Here is a 19,873-nt window from a genome sequence, read left to right as displayed (position 1 = left end):
CTTGTTTTCAAAGAACTAATTCAAAATGCATTAAAGGCAGCTCAAAAGAACTATTTTAAATAGATAGGAAAAGCAAGAGTACATTAGAGAGAAGAGAGAGTAGGTGTGATCTGGAAGGACATTACAAGTTATGATGTCGAACAAACAGGCGAGCAGCAGAGATAGAAGAGGTCTGCTTCAGATTAGAGAGCTAACGCGAGATGCCTTTACACCGGGCTTGCAGTCTTGAGTGAACGTGCACTCTAACTTGGGGAAATAGATGTGTTTGTTTCTCCTCACTAGAGCATACACTTCAAACTGGTTTTCAGTATCATATTTGATTTATTCGCCCTGCTCCATCCACATTTTTCATACTCAGCTCTCTTTGGATCATGCATACATTAGATGTTAGGCTGGGTAGGGAAGCAATTTAGGGCTGTTGGGGTGGGGGGAGGTACTGACAGCACATGTAGGGACTGAACCCATAACCTCCACCTCTTCTGCATCACGGGGGAGGCCAGCCTGGGAAGGGATGAAAGGACCACCCCAAGCACAGCGACTGTTCATGTGTGTTAGCATCTTGACGTGAATCTGACAGGAACCCTGAGCTCTGTCCATCATGTTCCGGAAAGAGAACACAAGGGAAAACCTGACCCATGCAAGAATTAACAAAAATGGTCATCTTCTTAAATCAAGAGAGGAGGAGACAATATACACCGGAGTTCTTCTGTTATTGTAAGCAAACCTACAGTCTGTTTGGATTCATGGCTTATTTGGTGAGAGATGGTTATGTTCTTATGACTTCTTTCACTCTTGTAATGTAGCCATGTTCCTTCTGGTTTTTGTATATGCCCACACATACTTTACACAGTTGGATTCATTATAAATACCAAAGCACTTTGGTTTTGGCTTTTTTCTTCTCATGTAATATTTTCTCTCTAGCAGATGCGGGAGGTAATTTTAGCAGTCAGCCCTGATCCAAGTCTTGCTCTGGAAATTGCCTTCAGCTGAAGAAAACTGCCTGGCCCAATGTCCTGTCCCTTCCCCAGGGCAGCACACATCCAAAGACGGTTGGTTTGGAGGTGAGCGGGAATACTAAGATAAAGCCTTCCTTGCCTCCTGGAGGAGGAAAAGTTGAGCCGAGACCTTTGCTGGATGGTACGTGAACACCAGCTCAACCACCTCGACACACACGCTTTTCTTCACAACCTCACAAGGAAGTGGCCTGGTGAGACGTGGAAGGTGCAAACACATGCTACCTAACTTTAGAAAGAAGGATGACTGGAGGGTGGAGCTGTGAGCCACACAGTATTATTCTCAGGACTTGAAACCTAATGAAGTTTGCCTGATTGGGTCATTGATCCCGAGGGATCCTGAGCACAGATCTTCATCAGCGTCTGTTTCTCGGGGAACCAGAGCTATGACAACATCATAAACATTCCCCCACGCTATAGCATAATCTTGTCACATCGCTCTCATTGCAACAGCTGCATAATGTTCTTGGAAACAGATTTATCATATTTTAATTGACCATTTCCTCATAGTTAGACTGCGGCTTGTTGCCAATATTTTGCCATTATGAAGAGCATTCAATAAACACCATGATGCCATTTTTAAATGTTTTCTCTTCTTCTTTTGAATTATTTCTTTACAAAAAAATCTTAAATGTGGGCCATTACTAAGAAGATCTGAAGGTTCCAGTCTATTGATACCAAAGCTTTATAGATTATAATATTGGACACCTAAGTCTAACAGTAAGATATACTAAGGAATTGGGCAGACTATTTTCTATATTATAGTGTCTTGACCCAAGACTCAGAAAAGGAGGCTTCAGAGGCCCAAAGAGAAAAAGAGAACAGAAGGGTCTACAATTAACTTACACAGAATTCTACTACAGTTGGCTGAGTAAATCAGAACCTACACAATGTGACCAGTGGGCAACAAATATTTGTTCAATAGATGTATGAATGAATAAATGAATATTTAGATTGCTTTAAATTTTTAACTGAAATATAAGGGGGCTCATCAACAAAGAAACGTAGATTATGCAAAAAACATGGACTGGATAAGCCTTTGGCTGTAAGTTCTTAAATTGGTCCCATTCCAAAGCCAAAGTGAGGATGGTAGTATAAGCAACAGCCTGTGTAGGCATGTATTAAATCCTTTTTTATGTAGAAATTAGCAGAAGGACCAAAGAGGAAAATTTAAGGAGAAATAAAGTAACAGCTAATAAAAGCATCCAATCAACCAAAAAACAGTAAGCCACATTTATTATCATCACAACAAGTCACATACCACAAATTCATGGAAAGGAGGGCCAGAGACTGGAAGATTTTAGTGAAAATCCAAATCATTATATTTGAGGCAGATGGGAACGAAGAGGCGAAGTTCAACATGGTACGTCTACTGAGATGCACTGGCAGATTCTACAAACATAGTGTAAGAATCTTGTCCTGTTCTAGTCTCTTGAAATGTCCCAGCAAGAATCATTTCCCAAATCAGGCGGGTCTCATCAGAGCCTTGTGAGCGTGCCCTGCTCATCCATCCCATGTCCTGTCACCGGGGTCACCAAAAGAGAGCAGAGGAGGACAAAGAAGAGGACACGCCACTTCTGAGGGAGGGGAGGGAGGGAAAACCACATGATGTAGGAGATGCAGAAGGAAGAAAAGAGCAGCAAAAGCTTAGTTTATTCTTACAGATATCTTAATAAGCAGTTTCGGGGCTATTTGACCCAAAGGAGACGTAACACAAAAACGTCTGAATTCAGAGCTCTTCTTTTTCCCATAAATGTTTATCACTTCCCCACCACTCCCTAACTCCTAAAGAAAACAAAAGGTTATATGAGAAATCTTTCTTAATATTTGAAAGCAAACAAAAATGCATTATCCAAAGGTCAACCAAATCCAAGACTTCACAGGAAGAAGATATTACAGAGCTGTAAGATCTCAAATTTATCATCAACGAAAGAGGTCACATTCTTTTCAAAGCACTTCTTTAATGCGCTGTAGAAAAAGTCATAATCAAAAGAAAAAAAAACCCAAATACTGGCTTTTCTCTCTCCGGCCCATTCCCAGGAACTCACCAGAATACTGCTATTTCCTTTCCAGCTTCCAGAAGGATGTCAACGGTCAACATAGTTTGTTTTTTCTATCCCACTGACAATGAAGTGGTTGGCCTGGTGCCATAAACGCCAAATAGATTTTTTTTTAAGCTTTGTGGCCATAGCAACCTTGTTCTAAGTGCAAATCTCACAATGTGGGAGATCTTCTAAAACAGTGAAGCAATAAACTTAACTTCTGCTGTCTACAGAATCTACACTGTAGTAAAGCTTGCTTACATCCCTATTTCACTTAGCAGAACTATCCAAATACTTGGGTAAATAAGACAAGAAGGAAGCCAAGAGCAGGCCAGCTCTCCTGTGCTTACTCTACCCCACAGATCCCTCCTATTTGCCCACCATACTCAAGTGGAAACAGGGACACTGGTTTCTGAGTACCACTGTTACCTGGATTTCCACCTTCCATCAGCTCATCATTTAATTAAAACCTGTGTCTCTTAAGGATCAAGATTGTCAGGTATGTAACAACATGAAAATGTATGTGGGGGGGTGCTGGGTGGGAGTAGATGGTTAAGAAGACCTGAAAAGACATGAAATGACATATATCTGCCTCATAGGTTTGCTTATGATCCTAAAAAAAGTTTCACACTTGAGTGTAATTCACTACATTTTATAAGAGTACATTTCTAGGGCACCTGGGTGGCTCAGTCAGTTGAGCGGTTGCCTTCGGCTCAGGTCATGATCTCGGGGTCCTGGGATCGAGCCCCGCATCGGGCTCCTTGCTCAGCGGGGAGCCTGCTTCTCCCTCTTCCTGCCTCTCTCCCTGCTTGTGCTCTCTGTGTGTCAAATAAATAAAGCCTTAAAAAAAAAAAGAGTACATTTCTATGCAACAATTAAGATTTTAGAGAATTAAATAGATATTTAATATGGATACGGTCTTCCAAAAGTATTCCATGTGACCAAAAAGAAAATGAGCATCTAGCATGTGCTGGATGCTCTGACCAGTCATGAATTTAGAAACAAGTGGGCCGTGGTCATCATAACCACAGATAGTTACCATCACCGGATTTTCCACCACCTTCTAAATAGTTCACTTCAAACTCGTATTCGCTCAACTTAAACTCTCGACAGCTCCTTAGTGTGATGTCCTGCTTCAGGTGGAAATCCTGTTTCACTGTCCACACTGGTACAGAGAGAAGCAGAAATCACTGCTGCTAAATACAGAAACACTTGCATAGCACACGGCAATAGTATTTAACGACTGATGACAGACCGTGAAAAATAATTTACCCTGGGCATTTAAAATGTCAGGGAAGCAATCAAAAAAATCACAGTCTACAGAAGAGATTATGTCAATTGACTGATGAGGCTTTTGAATCCAGTGAAAGTATTCGGGAAGTCCAGGAATGTCCTAAGAGTAGAAGGATTCAAGGAGAAAGGAGTGTTTTCTAGTATAGATGTCATTTACTAGAGCATCAGGAAAGTACGTAACGAGAAATACAAGCAGTCAGCAGTTTTATCGTTTTCATTGTTTGGAAACGGATGCTCTCATTCTTGAATATTTCTCTATGTGGGAAAACAGTAAAATGACCTGGGAGACAGAGGAATGAATCACCCATTCTACTATCAATTCTTTGCAATATTAGATAAACAGGGTGGGATTATGTTCAGGTAACTATTCTAATTTCATCTTCAAGGTCCTTATCACGACACCAGGTTAATAAGTAAGACCACAGAACTTGAAGAAATACGCCCCATAGATGTGCTCCAATCTGGATGTTGATTATACATATAAACTTTGGTGCTTTCATGGCTGATATTAGAAAAAAATAGAACACACTGAAATATAAAAACAGACTAAAAGCTCTTAACTCATTCATGTGTTTTAGTTTAGGTTTGAATTTTTTTTTAATTGGAACTACAACCAAATAGAAATAGAAAGTCCCTTTGGACTTATCTATCTTAATTATAATTTTGTTCAACAGCTTTTGGAAATATTTTGATATGATTTCAAACTTAGAGAAAACCTTCAATAGTCCCCAAAACTCCCATACTCTTTTACCAAGATTTACCAATTTGTTAACAATTTACCCCATCTGTTTTTATTCTCATTCTCTCCCCCCCACACACACACACAATTTGAGAGTGATGGCACACATCCTACCCCTTTTCCCCCTAAATACTTCAGTGTGTATTTCCTAACAAGGAGGCTCCTGTACATAACCACAGTACAATTTTAATTTTTTTTAAGATTTGAGAGAGCAAGAGAGCATGTGCATGAGTGGGGGGGAGGGGCAAGGAGAGAGGGAGAAGCAGGCTCCCTGCTGAGCAGAGAACCTGACACAGGACTCCATCCCAGGACCCTGAGATCATGACCTGAGCGGAAGGCAGACGCTTAACCGACTGAGCCACCCAGGCGCCCCCACCATAGTACAATTTTAAAGATGAGGAAATTTAACTTTGGTAGAGTATTATTTAATCCACAGTCCATATTCCAATTTTGTTTACTGTCCCCATAATGTTCTTCATAGCTACTTCCTAGTATAGGATCCAACACAGGATTATTCATTGAATTTGTCCTGTGTCTTTAGTTTTCCTTCCTCTGGAAGAGTTCCTCAGTCTTTGTCCTTCAAACAATATTTCTCAGACACCTACCCTTCCAGGTCCCCTGGGTTGTTGGGGTGGTTACAAAGGATTAAACACAGCACCTAAGCACCAGGTACCCACAATCCAGGTGAAGAGAAAGACGTGTAGACGATAAGGAAGTACACCATGAAATGTGCTCAGGTAGAAGGATAAGCTGGATTCCTCCCATTTTTAGCAATTCAAAACCCTTGCTCTCTCTAGATCCCTGTTTATTTTTCTCTCAAGAGGAAAATACTTCTATAGCCAGAATCATCATTAACAAAGGCTATTTGTAAGATGTCTTTTAGTTCAAAAAGTTGGCCGAAGTAATATAGAGCACTATACGGCAGTTTATGGTAATACGTGCATGTGCACACACACGTTTTGTTTTGTTTTTTCATTTTTGCTCTTTTTAAGAAACAGGGATAGGGTGTCTGGGTGGCTCAGTTGGTTAAGCGACTGTCTTCAGCTCAGGTCATGATCCCAGGGTCCTGGGATCGAGGCCCACATCAGGCTCCCCGCTCTGCAGGGAGCCTGCTTCTTCCTCTGCCTCTGCCTGCCGCGCCCCCTGCTTGTGCGTGCACGCTCTCTCTCTCTAATAAATAAATAAAATCTTTTAATAAAAAAAAGAAAAGAAACAAGGATGGTTCTTTTAAATAGGAGAGGTGTTAAAATTACTCTTTTCAGAAACAAAAATGTGACATGGTAAGAACTAGATTTTTCTATAGTTACAAAAGCTATATTCAAATCAAACCTCAATCATTTATTAGCTAAGTGATTATGGGTAAGTTACTTACAATGTGGGCTTTAGTGATTTCATCTGTAAAATGGAATGATACTAGCCAACTATAGAGTTTAAAGTTTAACAAAATACAAAATAATATATATGAAGTTTTTATAAATGGTAAAGCACTGTATAATGTATGTATGTGTGTCTACATGTGTCTACAGATCTACTCTAGTGTGTATATGTATACATGTGTATGTAGAGACAGAACAAGAATGAGTAGGAGAAAGCCTAAGGATGCATTCGATTTATGTTTTTTTTTTTTCTAATGGGGTTCTCCCTATTACCACACAAGAGTTTTGAATCCCAAATTTCTCAGCCTATTTGGGGGGTGATGTTCTCACTTCTCCTGGAATGGCTGTCTTCCAACAGCCAAACACAAGCAGCCTTCCATTCTGCTCACTGAGCAGAGAAGTTCTATTCCTCACATCACCTGGTCTTGCCATGAGCTTCCTAAGACGGACGGTGTCAGGCAAGCAGAGATTACGTTTGCCTTACTCACAGTCTGATCTCAGGAAGCAGCACAGACCTGGTACATAGAGAGTACCCATCAAGGATCTGTGGGATCGTAACACCTGCTGGGACCATTTCCTGCCCAAAATACTAGGACACAGCATCACCGCCTCCTTCTGGAGGTGATGGCTACTGAGACATTAGTGGAGAAACCTGAACTTTCATCAACCTCCTGAACCTTAGGGCAAAAAAAAAAAAAAAAAAAGGTTCATTCCTGAAACTTTGAATCCAGAAATACCATTGAAACACTCTAGTCACATAGAAATTCCATTATAATTATTTAAATGAATTAAAAATTATTATGAACATATTTAAACTCTTCCCACCCTCTTGTACATCCGATGGTCTTATTTCTCTTCACCGCACATATCACTCTGAAGGTGCTGTCTTTGTTATTTGTGTGTTTCTGCAGTCTGTCTCCCCACTTTTCCTCCCTGATCACCAGCACCTAGAACGGTACCTAAATATTCGCATTAATGCAACAAAATACTTGCAAACTCTTGCATAAGACAAACATTCCCTACAATGTTATATACACATCTCTGGATTAGTAAACATTTCCCTGTAGTTCAACAACAATACAGTGTAGCCCAGCTCAAATCCCAATGATCATGGAGAACCTTAAACAACTTTTACAGATTTGCAACAAGTTAGTCTCCTGATTAATTTGCCATCCAAAACAATAAGCTTAAATAGGACACAAAAGCAGAAAATAATGACAAATTAAGAGAAGCCAATTTTTAAATGCTTGGCAGGTTTGCACTGTTCCTTTTGGTTAATATGTAGGACCAAGAATCAGAATAACGAAGAGAGGGTGTGAACACAAACACACAAACAGATAAATGAAGAACAATGTGAAGTACCAGATGTGCACAGAGAAGTAAAAGGTGGCAGACATCGCAGGAAGTACAGACTCAGGAGCAACAGAATTAAAAGTCAAAAATTGATGGCAATCAGGGGTATCTTTAGTCAAAATGTTTCTGGGCACCAGTCACTCGGCACAGTAACTCCTAAGAATCAGGATCATTCGTCACTGCTCTGCTTGTTCTGGGGCTGAAATCCCTCCTGGTCTCTCCTTTGAAAAGATCCTACAGTGACTCTGCTCTATGAAAGCTTGCAGACAAGAATAAACTTCTGCTTCCCACTGCAGCTGCGAACTCATTCTCCTGCCCACTTTATCTCCCCCTAGGCCAACTCTGTCCTCTGGTGATTATTAGGATTTCTGGTGCTAGTATGATGGGGGAGGAAAAGGTTACTAAAGTCAGCATTTTACCAAACCTACAATATCTGACACTGGATGAACAACCTACCACGCGTCTTTGCAAAGCTCATGATGTAGGATGAAGAGAGGGAGAAGTGACCCTTAACTCATATGCCCATTGATGCAGAGACAGAACAATTGGGGGGGGGGAAACATGGTATCATCAATGTATGATACAAAACGGGGCAGTGGAAACCAGCAGTCCTCAGCATCAGAGAGATCTAGCAAAGAGATAAAGAAAGGGAAAAAAGAAAGCAAGCTTTACTGGAGCAGAGAGCATCTAGCAGGAGGCATTAAACCTTTATCTGGAAGACAAAGGATAGAGAATGGAAGCAGGGCCCCTGTTCCTGTTCAGAAGCAGAACTGAAAGTCCTGAAGAGAAATAGAATAAGTGAAAAGAACCGAGTGGTGTACAAGGCGCAACCACTCTCAGAAAGAAGACAGAAAGAGAAACCCAGATTCTAGAACCTCGGCTAGCAGAAGTTAACTGGGCATCAAATTCCCTATGAATTCAACGAAGTGTCCTAATAAGCACACTTGCCCAAGAGCAGGGTTAGCCTTGGAATTAAAGGATCAAGACATGCCTGCACACCAGAACTCTCTGGGGAGCTTATTTTTAAACATACAAATGCCTGGTCCCCATCCTAGATGAATCAGAGTATCTGGTATTTACAGAGTATATAGTGTCCACAGGCTGGTTTCTTTGTTGTGTTTTTGGTTTTTTGTTTGTGTTGTTTTTAGTTAATGTCTCCAGATGATCCTACTGTACCCACTAGCGGAATTCACTGTTTTAGACTCTGGAGTAGAAATAATTACTTCTGGGATTAGGATTCAAATCAGTAATGCAAAACACATCTCCCTAGCAAAGACAAAACCATAAATTCGTAAATGTTAAAATAAAAATAGGTACTTTCAGATTTGGCTTTTCCCCTTTTTTTCCTCATTAGCTCTGGACAATGTTCAATCTTGGCCAGTGTGTAGGAGTCAGGAATTACCTCAGCGCCCTTGCTTATGAACATCACGTCTGCTTTTTCTTCAGCTGACTGCTATTAGGCTCTGTTGGTTTCTTTTTGCATCTGTCACTCACTTCCCTTACCTCAAGTAACGCTCTACCCTCGCTATACCATCCGTGATTGCGACTCACCACTGTGGTTCTTCTGACTCCCATGTTCAATGTGGTAAGTGCAGCCCAATCCTCCAGTCCCCAGCCATTCCTCCCCCAAGGACCTACCCAGCCAGATCTGGATGGTAGATCTGGTGGCCAACCGTGTCCATGCTGCCCACAAGGGCTAAGTAAAATTCATTTATATCACAGGGGGCTAGTATTTCCAGGTCTACATCTTCTCTCTCCACTCGGGGAAATTACCATTTCTCATTTCAAAGCTAAGACCAGAGTTGGTCGAAATATAGGAAAAAAACAGGATAGGCCAGAAACTGGAATTTGGGGCTCAATCATGCTACATTGGAAATGGATCTCATAGCACTCGACCTATCATTAGGGGGAACAGAAATAGGCAAAAAGGACTCTAAAGTACCTATAAAAATCCTCCATGATCCAGAATCCTCCCTAGATCCCCACATCAAAAATAAAACATATGGGCATCTTTGAGCAGGCTCACGAAAAACAAATCAAGAGAGACTAATACTTTCGCTTTTTAAAAATAGACTAACAGTGAGATAATAAAAGGAATGTACCATACATAAAAAGCCTTAATTTGAGTAACATTTTTATTGTGACTCATAAAACTCTACTCACCAAATTAATTTAAATAGCTCATAGAAATACTGTCAAGAACATTTAAAACGGACGCAAGATCTGAACTCAAGGCAATAAGAATGACAACTTACCTACAGAACCTAGGATGTTTGAATTTAACTCTAATCTTAATTTTCATTAATTTTCAGGATATTAAACGGCATATTAAAATGTATTGTAGCAGAGCGCAATGAAAACAGAACATAAGGTACTAAATTAAAAAAAAAAAAAGTAGACCTCCAGGTAGAAATGATTAATCTGATGAATAAAAGTCATCACATAAAAAGGAAAAAGTGAAGGCAGAAGGGGAGGTGGTGTGTTCATTTGAGTGAAAAGGCTCCAAACACAGTATTTAGATTAAAAAAGGAACTGTGCCAAATCACTGTGAAATGGGTCCAAGGATGGCAACAAAAATGGGCTCCGAGTCTGACATGGGCAATGCTCTGGCCTCACACTCCTCTTTCTCACACAGTAAGGAAAGAATAAGCTTCTTTCTAACTCAGAGGAAAAGCAAAAATGGCCATTACTCTTTTCTGACATAGGCAGTGGAGGGGTCCGTCAACAATGCCCCAGACTCTCACACGGGAGCCTCACAATCTTGCTGCCCTCCCCACGCGCTAACAGGGTGACCCTCTGCGAGCAGCCTGACCTATCTGCGCGCCCATTTCTTCTGCTCTAATTCACACCAAACTTGTTCCCATGTTAGGAATGTTGCAGATATTAAATGCAAGTGTACTATCTCCTGAGAAGAGTAATAGGAGATTATTTAAGAGATTTGAGAAACGTGCTTGTGAGAATGACCTGAGGAATAGGAGGTTTAGTTAAGTGAATTACTCACTGGCCACGGATAGTGTTGAAAGGAATTCAAACTACAGCCCTCTGGGGGCTGGGGGCACAAAAGATGTTAAGACGGTTTGTGGGCATCTCCAATTTTTAACACTTCCAACAAATAGGATTACAAGTGATGTCACTTAAATTTATACCCAAATTTTTCAAGCAGTGTGTCCATTCAGTCACAAGATCTTGAAAATGGATGACAAAACAGGAAAAACAAAAACTCTTAACTCTCCTTTGTATATGCTCAAATTGTAAGACAGCAGGCCTTGTTTATTAAAATTTCAAGGGAAAAGGCACATCAATTAGGATTATATAATTTTAAAACAAAACAAAACCTGGCAATACCAATTTCTGGATAGGATGAGCAACAAATGGCAGCCACTTTGGAAGACATCTTAGTAGTTCCTTACAAAGCTAATAAAGTGTAGCAATCATACTCTTGGATATTGACCTAACGAATTTGAAAACTTCAGTCTACATAAAAACACAGTTGAATGTTTACAGCAGGTTTATTCATAATGGCCAAAAACAGAAGCCACCAAGCTGTATTCAAAAGATGAATGGATAAGCCAACTGTGGTGTATATGTATGATGAAATACTATTCAGAGATCAAAAAGGAATCGACTATCAAGCCACACAGAGTTGTGTATTAATCCTAAATGCCTACTGCTAAGCAAAAAAAAAGAAAAAGCCAATGTAAAAAGGTTAAATATTTATAGGACATTCTGAAAAAGAAAACTACAGAGAGACAAACAGATCCATATTTGCCAGGAGTTTGATGCAAAGAGGAGGGCAGGGTTGAATGGGTGAAGCACAGGGGATTTTTTTTTTTTAAGACAGTTCAAGTATTCCATATGATACTGTAATGGTAGATACATGACACTATGCATTTATCAATACTCAGAATTTTCCAACACAAAAAATAAACCTTAATGTATGCAAATTATATATATTTTATATTTATATAAATATTTATATAAATACATTTCTATGTTATATGTTGCTATATAAATTTATATATATTTTAGGATACACAGAATCATGGGACAGAATTAAGGATATGATAAAAGAATGTTACTGTATTATACGTGTATGAAAAACACCTCACTGGAGGTGGTAGAGGAGAAAGGCACTGACCTAAGTAACACTGGAAATGAGCGGAGTCTCTGGAACTCCATACGTAACTTCATATCCCAAAAATGGACATTAACCCTATACTCTGGTTGATAAAATCTTTTCCCATGGGCATACATATTAACAAGTCTGAAACAACTCTACATGCACACTGCAATCCAACTATTAAGTAGACTGATGGGATGGCTAACGAGAGCCAAGTTTGCCACCGGTATAGTAGAGGTTACAGACAAGCAAGGGGAAAAGATTAGAAGGATCCCTATGGTTGGATCATTACGGACACACATTTAGCATAAGATAGATACAGAGGAACACATACAGAAATATTTACTGGTAGGCATATATACGTGAGTTTTATACATATACATATTTCTCTGCTCTGTCAGCTGAGAGGGCTTGGAAACAAGAATACCCCAATAGTAATAGTACTCCTAGCACCCAGATTTTGGTTTCTAACACCGATTCTCCAATAAAAGGAACCAGGACTCCTTGGATAAGCAGCTGATTCCAGGGCTGGAGCAGAAAATACACAAGATGAGCCTGGAGCATCTTATAGTGCTAGAAAGTGAGAAAACGTTCAACACACACACACACACACACACACACGTCAAAGCACAGAGCAGACAATTCCAAGACCTGACCACTACTCCTCAAAACCATCAAGATCAAAAACAAGGAAAATCTGAGCAAGTGTCCCAGACAAGAGGAGTCTAAGGAGATATGACAAGTAAGTGTAATACAGAATCTTGAGTGGGATCCTGGAACAGAAAACAGGTTAAAAAAAAAAAAAAAAAAAAAAAAAAAAAAAAAAAAACCAAGGATATCTGAATAAAGCATGGAATTTAGTCAGTAATAATGTAGGAATACTGGATTCATTAACTGGGACCAAAGTACCATCGTAATGTAAGGTGTCAATAATAGAAGAAAGGAATATGGGATATATGAGAACTTTATAAACTATCTTCACAACTTTTCTATAAATCTAAAACTATACTGAAATTTTTTAAAAATTTAAAGGGAAAAGGAAAACAAAAACCACCTACTAAAAAATTCAGCAAAGAGAACAACAGTCTGAGGAATTTAGGATGTGAGAAGTTCCCCTCCCATGCAAAGTTCCAGACAAAGTTGGTAGTGGCAGGGAGACAATGCAATAGAGATAAACAAAGAAGACCAAAAAAAAGGAACAAAAATGACGGTCATGATTTTCTAGTAAGGAGTAGAAGCTAAGTGTGGAGAAATCCAGCAGGACCAATGGGAAAAGGCTGGTCATAGATTCAGAAGAAAATGCTCCTAAAATAAAAAAGATTATGGGAGGAGAGAAAGCACTTCACATCTCTGTTCAACACACTTCCATCTTCTAAAACTGATCTGCACAAGTGAAGTTTCCATTTTTATTAATTTTACACATATTGGAGCCAGTGTGGGTCCCCCCCAGCGCCCCGAGCAGTCTCATTCCTTCTCAGACCCACCTGCCCTATCTAATCACTTCGGGTCAAGTATGCGAGCAGAGAGCAGAAAACAGAAGTTCGTTCCAATTTACATGGACCTGCTCCTCAAGACCTTGATTAGGAATTAAATTGTTATTCATGTTATTAAATAAGATACTGTAACAACTTTCCTAATGAGATACTGTGACAGTGTTCCTAAACCTTAATAGGCAACAGCCATTAAAAAAAAAAAATGGCGTAAGAAATACAACCTTTTAGAGGCTTTGCACCCCACCAGTGAGGTCTAACGTATTAAGCCACCTAAATACCAAGATCAGCTTGAAATCTCAGCCAACAGAACTGGCATACTATATACGACAGCATAACCGAAACCCTGTTTGTGTCATAAGGACAAACACATCACCCCTCATTTGCATGTCAACACGTGAAATCTAAAGGAAAATACTATTTCTAAACTGAAAAAGATCCAAATTATGAAAAAACTGCCCTCTCCTCAGTACCAATGAGAAAAGCTTTGGATACTACTCATCACATACAAGCAAATATCCCGGGTACACGTTTGAACAGTAATGACCTAAGTAAAATATGCACAGTTCACAGACCCAGAAAGACTTGTGCAATTAGCAAGAGAGAAGTGATAAAAAGTGCAGTCTCAGTCCGACGACTCTGGAAGGCTGCATAAACCACTGGAAAGAACAAGAGGTTTGTAATCAGACTGACCTGGGTTTAAATCCTCCCTCTGGGCCTCCTCATGGCTGACAAGGAAACCTGACAAGGAAACCTAACAACTTAACGTCACAAAATATCCACTTCCTCACCCACAAAAGTGAGCAACATGGACCTCCCAGGGCTGATGCAAACTTTATTCTGTGAATATCCAATACTAACAGCAAACACTTGTGTAGCATTTGTTAGTTCTCAGGCTGCCTTAAGTACTTTATATAAATTAAATTTCGTCTTCCTAACAACTGTAGGAGGTAAGGTGTTATATTATAACCATCTTACAAAATGAGAAATGTAAAGTATGGGAAAGATTAAGCAACTTGTTCCAATCCATACAGCCACTAAGTAGCTAAGCTGCAAATTCAACCCAAATAGTCTGGCTCATTTTTACTCTGAACCACTAGTATGCTATAATACCATTATTAAATCAATTAATAAATCAAGTCTCCTCCAAACACCTTAACTCTAATCCATTTCATAAACATACTGACATGATTTACTTTCAGTAAGAGAAAAATTATCAGTCACCAAGTTACAGTAACAAGAATTATATTAGTAGAATGTATCTGTTGCTATTGATCTTAATTCATCAATGAAAATGTGAGGTGGTCATCGCACCAACTCATTCTCCAAGACTCTAAATACATTAATCGTGTAATTGTTTAGTGAATTGGAGTATGTGTAGGAGTTATTCCAAGAAAACCCCCAAGGTAATCTTAACCCTAAGTAAGGCTAACTAATCCTTCACAGTTTTATAGTCATTTAGAAGGCTGCTAAATGCACATTCCAAATCATAATATAAACCAAAAAGCACATACAAGTTAACCTATAAACAACAATTACTGCTTATAAAAACCAAAAAGCTCTATAACCGCTAATGACTCTGGAATGGGCGGCACGTGATAGAGAGCTCTGCATTCAGAGCATTTCAGAGTCCCTGATGCCAGGAAGAGGCCATGAGGTCTAACCCCAAAGGCCAGATCCTCCATCCTCCTCATTAGCACTTTCCCAACAAATATCCCCATGACATCAGTCCCGATTCTGACTTAAGACGTGCTAAGGTTTCTTTGGAGACAATAAAGCCCTACTCTCCCGGAGGACCTTTAAAAGAGAGAAAGGTTGGATGAATATTCTTTCACCGTTCATGTTCTTGTGAGTATTTGGAGAGAAAATGCACTTAGCAAAAGTAGCAGACAACTATACTTTGTGAATACTTGCTAAATAAATGCTGTTACTCAAACAGCAACCCCGAGTTTGCTCTCCGTTCCCCAGTAAGTGAATTGCCCAGAGCGCTCAGTTCTGATTTCTATCCTACTGTGCAAGGACCTTTTTCCTACACCATCTCCTCCATCCTACATCACCAGACACTCTCCAAATGCCACACCCACAACCCCTTCAACAGAAGGCAAACTGGCCAGGACTGAAACAGCCCCACCAGAGTACAGGACCAAACTTAAGGCCACGTTAACATCTTTTTTTTTTTTCTATCTCCAAGGCTCAAAGGAGGCTGGGGAAGGCACTGCTGAGTTGATTAAGGCCTTTTCACCTTGCCTATTTAGGGAGACACATCATTGATGCCCTTCTGAACAGAGAGGATTATTTTGTTGCAAGGAAACAATTGAGCGCATGAAAGTAGTTTGGTATCCATCCTTCTGTTGTCAGGCTTATCCTGAATGTCCTAGACTCTGCCTGGGTTGATAAGAAAAAGCCAGAAGAAAACAAATAACTGAAATAGCCAAAACCTTCATTTATTTGGCATTGCATTATGTAAGGAAGCTATGCAATTTACTGTCCTTCTCCCTTAACTCTCCCTCCTCCATCTCTGTCCCCCAATATCACCTAAGCCACAGGGCCAGGTGCTAACACTTTAGCAACAAACATGGATCACGATATTGATCCTTTAACGCCTTCTCATAGATACTCCTTTGTACCATTCAAGCATTTCGATATCCAAGAAAATACTCAATGTCACACCTAAGGATATAAATACATTTTACAACTTTTAATTGGAGCTAAAAATGGGCTTTGCAGATTACGACTGGAAAAGCCATAATTTTTCAGGCAACTAAAATTAGATCATTTTGGTGAGCAGAAGATATATTCCAAATAAAGCAGTAAATTTCACACAGAAAGCCTCCAGCAGGGAGGGCAGAGTTCACAGCTATATTTCTCTGTATGGCCTTTCCCAGAGTTTAAAAGCCTCTTTGGAGTATAGTCCCGCATTATCACAGGGACGTCCAGAGCACCAGCCAAATTGAGGCAAATACAGGGGACTCTGAGCAGTCTGTACTTAATATCCCTAATTTGTAAATGATGAGGCAAAAAAATAGCAACAACCAGTTTCTAAGCCAAAAAAAAAAAAAAAGAGAGAGAGAGAGAGAGAGAGAGAAATAAATGGCAAAATGTTGATTGGGAAACGATTCTGTCCCGTTACTATAGCAGGGGCATGAACCACTCCATGATGCACATGTTTCCAGGGAGTCCTAGGGAGGAAGCCACAAAGCAAATACAGGGCAGGGGCCAAGCTGGTTTTCTGCAGCAAGATTTCTCCCACTCTCTGCAACCTAAAAAGCCAGCCTCTAGAGGAATACACACTAAGCTGATAGATACGATCATTTTGAAAGAAGAAAAATTTGCTTTCGCTAGTCCTATTTTCTGACCCAAGGACTTTCAATCTTTCTGGATAGTAAGTGAAGTGTAAGTAACATACAGATGAGTGAACACACACATTTCTCGTCTCTACCACAACCTCCTTGTTACGAAGACGAGAGCTGTATGTATTCCCCCATCCCAAGACACCCATCTCCTAACCATGCTCCCCAAAGGCAATGAATGTAAATCATACGGTTGGGAAATCACCCTCTGTACCCACCTAGAAGGATTCTCTGACCCTGGCTGAGACTCTCTATTCCCAGGTCAAACTCCCTCACTCAAACGATGGCTTCCTCTCTCATGTCCTGCTCTTCTGTTCATGGAGTTGATTGATTCTTGCATTCTCATAAATGATTGCACAGGAGAATTTAAATGTCACTTAACAAGAGGAAATCTGAGCAAGCCGAGATCAATCATAGTTCAGTGACTTGTTGAAAACAAAGCTTTCATTGGCTCTGACCAGTAAAGCTGTTACCTTTGTCCTGGGCAGTCTATATTGCAAGAGTCACGAAAAGACAGAACTCAAAAGAGAAAAGATAACACTCAGGCACCTCGTTGCCTGTGGGATCCATGCCAGTCTCTGGTCAACAGAGTGCAGACATTTGGTTTTATTCTTCAGAAATTTAAGTTTTACAAGATTATGCTTTTTACATTTTAAGAACAACCCATTAGTACTAAGGGGAAAATAAAATCTAACCTCTCAGGGCGCCTGGGTGGCTCAGTTGGTTAAGCATCTGCCTCAGCTCAGGTCATGATCCTGGAGTCCCAGCATTGAGCCCCGCATCGGGCTCCCTGCTCAGCGGGGAGTCTGCTTCTCCCTCTGGCTCATGTTCTCTCTTGTTCTCTAATAAATAAATAAAAATCTAATCTCTCTTGTCTATTAAAACCACTCTTTCCCTAATAGCATCAGGTAATACTGCTTGAGGCTCTTCTCGCTCACGACTGAGGGAACCCCACAGGCACCGAAGCTGTGCTTGGTCAACAGCGTCCCCTGGTAGTTACCGCACCCAACGGTTGGACCTAGAGTTTGTGGGACTCGGGGCACACCCATGTGCAAGCCAGGGCAGATGCCTTTGGCATCCTCATAGATTTACCGTGAACACTTCGCACCCCCTCTCATTGGCAAGGTGGGGAGCATAAGGCAAGGAGGTGTGAAGGGCCTCCTTGTGAAATATTTACAAACTGAGTAAGTCAAGAGCCACTTTTCAAAATCGTATACATCCCTCTGCCAAGATTCTCATGCATCCCTTCATGGGGCATCATCTTAGCCCACCATGTCTCAAGAGCAATAAATGTCAGTGATGGATCTGGGTTTTTTTCTTTTTCATCATCAACCTAAATTCATTCCATTTAAATGCCCATCTTTTATTGGAGGTTAGGCCTTCCTATTTTGGAGAGAGTTAAAATGTCCCTTTTATAAAATGGTGGCATTAAAACATGATCACTTTAACAAATTATCCTTACTTGACGAAGTTGGCAACCTTATTTTTTTTTTTTTAACTGATGGACAATTCTTGAAAATAAAAAAACTAAAAAGCTCTTGGGTAATGCCAAACCCCAGCCCCCAGTTATTTTCATCCCTCCTCTTCTGCAATAATTAAGTTTACTGGGGTAGCAGGACATCCCTGCAGTCGTAGTAAGACTAAGGTAAATAAATCCTTGGGCTTCCTTTTCACTGTCCATCACTCCCTTGCTTATATTATAGACAAACCACCCCTCACAAAAGGCCCAAGTTCTTAATAGAATATTTTGTTTGCCCAGGATGAAAATGTTATCACTGGGTAGATGTCATCAAGACTCCAATGTAAAAGCCAGATCTACCTCTGGGAGTCAGGTATGTTTAGAAAAACCTGGACTAGGACTAGCAAAACCTAGACTCATGGTTTGAGGTCACCCGGAATCTGTTTGTAGGAGGGACCCCAAGGTCTCCCAAGAGAGCACTTACTCTAAGGGGGAGAAGAAAATCAGGCAAACAAGTTTGCCGGGTCTTCATCATCAGACCCTGAGGGAAAGGGGATTCTGAGTTCTACACAGAGTCGTTCACTAAGACTTGTTGTTCCCCACCAACATTCCACAGATCTGTCTGAGTAATAAGGAAAAGGGAGGATTCCCCCCAAAATTGAAAAAGCTTTTTCTTCTTTTTTTAAACTAAAAACCCATGTAAGACATTAGGGCAAAAAATACCCCTGCAATGATATCTACTTTGCATATCATAAAACGTAGCTATCCCACACCAAGAACATCGGATAGTAAGATAGCACTCACGGTGCCTTAAGGCAGCATGATTCAGTACAGCTTATAACATCACCTCTTAGCCCTGTTGGGAGCATCCAGCAACAGTCCTGCTGTCATGAACACTAGGATCTTCAACATGGACACATGCACACGCAGGGACAAAAATCTCAGTAGATGACCTGCCTCACTGTCTCTGAGTTGTTGAGTCCACTAGGAGGACGTGAGAGCCACCCTTCCGCTCCAACCACGGCCTCTCACAAGTAACAGAGTGATAATAATATTAGAAATAATAAGATATTAGAAATCATGGGCTCGGAGAGGAAGACCCCCAACTTCAGTCGAGGTTAAGAGCCAGAAAAATATGGATCACAGGAGGCTAATACCAACATACCAATTCCAGGTTTCCCTGGAATGTGAGTATTCTTATTACTATGTTTTTCAACCTCGAAGTAAATGGCAGGCATGTAATTTGCACTTAAACATCTCCAGGAGTGTCGAAATCAAATCACTTGAAGACAAGGTCTTCATCTTCCTTTGCCTTCACCTCTAAACCTCCCATTAGTAGAAAATGAAATGCTTATACCTTACTTCCCACCTTCCCCTCATCCTCTCTCACCCATATTAATATATAGTTAATATACCGAGTACATTAGCAGCGCACTGAAGAACTCCGGAGACGTCTTCAATTTCCTCTTTGTTGGAATGGTCTGCATAGGAGCATCTGTTGGAGATATTGTGGAAATTCCTTTCTGCATCCCTGTAACTAAGAAGAAAACAAAATTAGCATACGGAGACCATTTTTAAGCCATCTGCGAAGGCACTCGTATGCGTACACACAAGCGCACGCCGTCTGTGCCCCCGGTG

General features: G+C 40.5%; 1 protein-coding gene across 3 annotated transcripts in view; it reads right to left on the bottom strand.

Annotated features, from left to right (window-relative positions):
* GUCY1A2 (guanylate cyclase 1 soluble subunit alpha 2) overlaps positions 1 to 19,873 on the bottom strand; it is a 386,320-nt gene that overhangs the window by 327,290 nt on the left and 39,157 nt on the right. For all 3 annotated transcript variants that reach the window (XM_064577515.1, XM_045895137.3, XM_045895138.3), the window contains one exon: positions 19,651 to 19,772. In XM_064577515.1, the coding sequence (XP_064433585.1) occupies positions 19,651 to 19,772 (122 nt within the window). The remainder of the gene's footprint in view (positions 1 to 19,650; positions 19,773 to 19,873) is intronic.

The sequence above is a fragment of the Mirounga angustirostris genome, unplaced genomic scaffold (assembly GCF_029215605.1).
Source record: "Mirounga angustirostris isolate CCGP_5_RB_7025 unplaced genomic scaffold, mMirAng1.0.hap1 SCAF_13, whole genome shotgun sequence".
In the NCBI taxonomy this organism is placed as follows: domain Eukaryota; kingdom Metazoa; phylum Chordata; class Mammalia; order Carnivora; family Phocidae; genus Mirounga; species Mirounga angustirostris.
The sequence above is the reverse complement of the archived record's forward strand: the minus strand, read 5'-3'. Positions and strand labels throughout refer to the sequence as shown.